Consider the following 5,174-nt stretch of genomic DNA (forward strand, 5'->3'; position numbering starts at 1 on the left):
TGTAAGATATTGTATTTATAATATAAGATAACACTTATATATTATGTAATATATATACTATATACAAATATGTAATATATAACATTTTACATAGTTATATTTTATGTGTGTAAATATCCATATGTATACACACAGATATACATGCATACACAAGTTTATAATTGGTTGATTCCCAGCCCATGCATGATACAAGGCATGCTCTTAATCTACCTGGACAGGGAAAAGAGTGGTCTGCATGCCTTTGTCCTCTTCTGCGTAGGCTAAAATTGTCCTCAAGGATCTTCTCAGGTGCTCTTCATTAAAGTCTGGTGCTTTGCCCACCAAAGATGCCAGAGACATGGTTACTTGCATTTTTACTCTTGCAAAGTTCTGTATCGGGAAAAAGATAGAACAAATAAGAGGCACTCAGCTGGCAGATAACTGAAGGCAGTAGAGCCAGACAGCAATAACTCTCCAATGTTTCTTTTTCCCAGTCTCAATCATCTTCTTTTCTCTCAATGAAATGTCAGCTATACTTTGCACAAGATTCATACTGCTGTTTAAATGGTTTAAATGGATACTGTTCTGACATAAATCTGTCAACTCCCTTTAAATTTTTACTGAGGCCTGGGCAGCCTCTATGCTGCCAGGCTGGAAAGTTCCTACAAAGTAGGGTCACAGGATATCTCCTTCTGTGCCAAGATTCTTCTTCCTGAGACTTTATTTAAATTGCAGAGAAACAGGATCTCCACGGGCAGGATTTCTGAGATTTTGGACTCTAGGTAGGCAGAAACTTTCTGTTTCTCTTTTCCTTCCAAGACCACGCAAAAATATGGCTACCTTAAAGGCCCTTGAGAAATTTCCTAAAGACTTTTAAATAGTTATGTCTAATATATTCCAAGGACCCTGCCTTTCTTTCATGAGCCAAAATTATCTTTTAATTCACTTGAGCATGCTCATTAACATGACCACAAATGTAAATTCCACAAGAACATACCCAAATCTAGACAAATGAAAGCAAAAGTTAACTCTTCTGCAATAAAACTGAATTCCAAAGGCTAAGCTTCAATTAAAACTCAGGTATAGATGGCACAGATCATTTCAATGCTCTTCCAAAGTCAATCAGAATTTAGAAACAGAACAAACTCTTCTGAGTTCTTAACCTGCCTGTTGTATTTTTCCCCACAGTTGGCAACTCTTAATCTACAAACATTTATTCATTTTTTTAATTGAAATATGCATGTGGCAAACGCTGCATTCATCAGTCTTAATATTCACTTTTGGATGCAAATTCAAATAAAAGCTGCTATCTGTGGACATATTTAATTGTTTCCTTCACACAGGACAGAAGTAAATTGCAAGCCTGCACACTTTTCCTCAACTGATGCTTTGCATTGACGTCTCTACTGATTCTGGGTCACCCAGCTGGTCTAAGTTCTTACACTGGTGGCTCCAAAACTGAATCTCATGAGGAGGTAGAGGGTGGCACAGGCTTGGCTCCGGGTGACGTCCATGCTGCTGCTGCAATGGTGCAGCACGCGCTGACACAGGTCTGCACACTGCTCCACCTCCTCCTCAAACAGCAAGTCGCCGAACTAGGAGAGACACAAGGGACCATTAGGCATTGCTTAGCACTTTCGTATGCTTTCTGGACTGGATGCTTGTTGAAATATGCAAATATCTGCTTGGACGAGCAAAAAGCCCAGAGGAGTTAATGCACTGCTCCATAAAGATAATGAGCTGCTTGAGTCAGAAGATGAATTGAAGCAATGGAGTAGCCTTAAGATTTAATTGTGAACTGTATAACTAAGATCAGGGCTGGATAATTAATTGCCAGGTTACATTCACTGGCAGTGTCACAACTCTGAAGAAATGATCCTGAATTTACCGGGTGCCCCGGAAATTACTGGTGACTAAGAAAGAGGAGGGCAGAATTCCACTTTCTAATGTAAAAGATTCCACATAGAAGGCACCAACTGAGATTTCCAATAAAGGGGGAGAAAGTAAACTGCATTAGGCCATTTTCCCTAAGGAATATCTAAATTCTTCAGACTATGATAAATTTATTTCTAAACTATCTGTCATTTTATGACATGACATTTTGCAAGAATCACTAAAAGGGGTCACGTATAGGGCTTTAATCTCACTAAGATTCAGTATTCGAGAAAAAGAGAAAAAAGCAAAGTTGTTTGACTGATTTGTGTTCTCATGTCTCCAGTGAGTGGCCATTCCAGACTGCTAGAGTTCATCCCACATTTCCAGTGTGAGAGCCCCTGTTTTCCCTCTCCATGGTGAGTTTTCGTAGAATTAGTGCATCTGCTCTCTTCCTAGGGAGACATAAGACCTTTACCATACTGTCACTTAATACAGTACTCTGGGGGTTTGGTGCAGCTAAAGGGAGAAGTGTGAAGTTAGATGAGAGTCTTAACTCTTAATTAAGAGTACGAAAATAAGCATTCTGTGTTTACCTTGGCAATGAGAGCACGGAGTGTTGCAAAGCAGTGAGTCAGGTAGGTGGTGCTCTGATCACAGCTCAGAGAATTCACCAAGACCCTTAGAACACCTCCCAGCAGGTTGTCTTTACAGTCCAGAGCGGAGCTTGCCTGGGGAAATAGAAGAACAGCACCACTGAATCCCTGTGCTGTGCCAATGAAGCAAGGCATGAAGACACAAGTAGACACTTCTGACAATTAGCACTGGGATGCCGAAGTTCCATCTCTCTCAGTCTAAGATCTTAAAGGGTTTGGTAAAGCACCACACATACCACCCATTACCATGAGAGCTGAAGACTTATTTTCCAAATGACTTCATTCTAAAACTTTCAGTCGATTTGGGATTTATGCCTAATTCTAGGCTGTTAAACTAAGTTACAAGGCACGCCTCCTCCATCTGGGGCAATAGGTTTTCAGGATGTTCTTTCCTTGTATACAAGGTACAGCTTTCCTTATGAGCTTCAAAACACAATTGTGGCCTTCTCAGTACAATAGGGGCTGTTTGGTGGCAGTGATGTTTCTAAATAGAAGCTTGTTTATTAGCTACAGTAACATCACCAAAGATAATGAAAAACAAGTTTTAGCTTTCTTTGAAAATTGCAAATACATTTTGAGGACAGGTGTTAAGTATATAGCACTCAAAGTAGTGTTGTATAAAAACATAATCAATGTGATGCTAAGTAGGTAAGTTATCAAAGACACCACATACTTTTTGTCCTTATTTTTGTACAATAATTACCTTGATTTTAGACAACTTAAAAGTTGGATACCTACAGTGCCACTGTGTTTCAACAACATTTTTTCTTCTAGCCCTAAAAAGCAATATTAGGTCTACTCTAATGAGTGATTTCTCATTGGAAACATGTAAGGACTCATTTTTTAGATTAAGTAAAAACTCATTATCACCTAGATGTCTTGGGAATTTTGGAAACATTCACTTTGAAGGTGAAATTAGTGTGATGAATTGTGTTACTGCCAAGTTCACAGTGATGTTACACTTTTCTACAGCAGGGATGGCAAATTCATGGCACAAATGACTTTCCTTCACTAATTTGTGTCCAAAACATACACAACTCACACTTTTTTTTACCTAATCCAGTCATAATTTTAGCTATTTTACCGGACATCGACTATAATTCAGTTGGAGTTGACCTATCAAAAAGAACCTAGCTACCATCCCTATTCTAGATACTGAACTAAAAGCCCACAACCCACATTATAAACTTGATACAGTCAGGCAGATTTAACAATGAGAGTCAGTTTATGAAGCACCTAACTCTTTCCAAGTGAACAGCAAGTCAAAGAAGCCTGAAGAACATTCATTATCTCTAGAAATTGTAAAGTGGACACAATTGTAAATAGTGAACTGCCCAACTTCATATTTTTAAAAAAGGGAATTTGGGATCATGTTTATTTCTTTTCACAAGTTTCTATACGGAATTCTTTATTATAAATTTTGGTAAACAAATTCATGTTGAAAGGATCAGGTGTTTGCTGCCCTCACCTGGATAATGTTTTCCTGCATGTCCAGGATGATTAAATTTGCTTCTGTAGCTAGATTGCCACTGATTAAGGCTTCTTGATCTAACTCGGCCTTTGTTCTAAAAAATAAAAAAGCACACAAATTAAAGCACACATCCAACCTGGCCATAGCCCAATGATAGCAATCTATGCAATAAGGCGTAAAGTAATCTTCTGAATAGTCAATCTTGGAGTGAATACAAAGCAGCTGGTTACAGGTAACAAAGGAGCATCAGGTACTTTTTGTGATTAGTGTCTGGTTAAAAAAATTTTCTAGGTAAAGTCTCCAGGCCATCCTCATCTCCGCTATTATGAATAATGATGACAATTAAAGAAATAACAAAATGGGTAGCAATTATTAGTTGCTACTGGCAATTAAGACTAGCCAATCAGATTGCTGCTTAAAGCCTCAGGACCATTCCTGCATTTCATGTATGAGAACCATCTCTAGATCTGAGCCAAGGGAAGCCTCTGCAACAAGCTGGAGGGAGTAAGACTGGGTGGATGTGAATTTGGCAAACAGCCATGCCGCTGGATTAGGAAAGGAGTGATGCTTCAGAACTGAGTCAGGGAAGAGTCAGTCTCTTGACTTCCCAAAGACTGCCTTGGGGTTGCCCAGTCAAGTGCGGGCCTTCATCCTTTTCCAATAGGCAGCATGGTTGCCTTCCTATGGGGCAGGCTATCTAACATCCTACTTGATGTTCCTGCTTATTATTCACTAGAGAATGGGAAATTGCTTGGTGCTGCTTCTCTATTAAGCCTAATTTTAAGGATTCAGAGCATTTTATGCACTAGTTCATCCATTCTCATAAAATCCAAGTGAAGCTGGAAAAGGATCATTTTGTATCATCTAAATTTGGTTGCTAGGAAAGAAAAGTGTAACGAATTGACTTTCCCACGATGTCCCAGTGACCAAAATGTGAGCACAGGGGTTGGGGTGCCACCTCCAGGGTGGCTCCATAGTGTAGCGGTTAGCACATCTGCTTTATACGCAGAAGGTCCAGGGTTCACACCCCAGGTAGAGCCACGGACCAGGCCCCCGTGTGCGCTGGGGGTGCCAGGGCCCGGGTGCATGCCAGGAGTGCATGGGAGGAGATGCCCTGCCTTCAGAGATCCAGTTCTTAAAGGGAGACGGCAACATCTGTAGGTCTGTAGGTCTGGGGTTGAAGGGGCGGGGGGGCG

At 40.2% G+C, this 5,174-nt stretch overlaps 1 protein-coding gene across 1 annotated transcript in view; it reads right to left on the reverse strand.

Moving 5' to 3' along the window:
* The window catches only part of DOCK8 (dedicator of cytokinesis 8), a 201,736-nt gene that overhangs the window by 33,310 nt on the left and 163,252 nt on the right, over nt 1-5,174 (reverse strand). Inside the window, 4 exon segments of the mRNA XM_025051397.1 lie at nt 211-369; nt 1,422-1,574; nt 2,448-2,582; nt 3,976-4,072. Coding sequence (XP_024907165.1) covers nt 211-369; nt 1,422-1,574; nt 2,448-2,582; nt 3,976-4,072 — 544 coding nt within the window.

The sequence above is a fragment of the Pteropus alecto genome, unplaced genomic scaffold, assembly GCF_000325575.1.
Source record: "Pteropus alecto unplaced genomic scaffold, ASM32557v1 scaffold95, whole genome shotgun sequence".
Classification (NCBI taxonomy): Eukaryota; Metazoa; Chordata; class Mammalia; order Chiroptera; family Pteropodidae; genus Pteropus; species Pteropus alecto.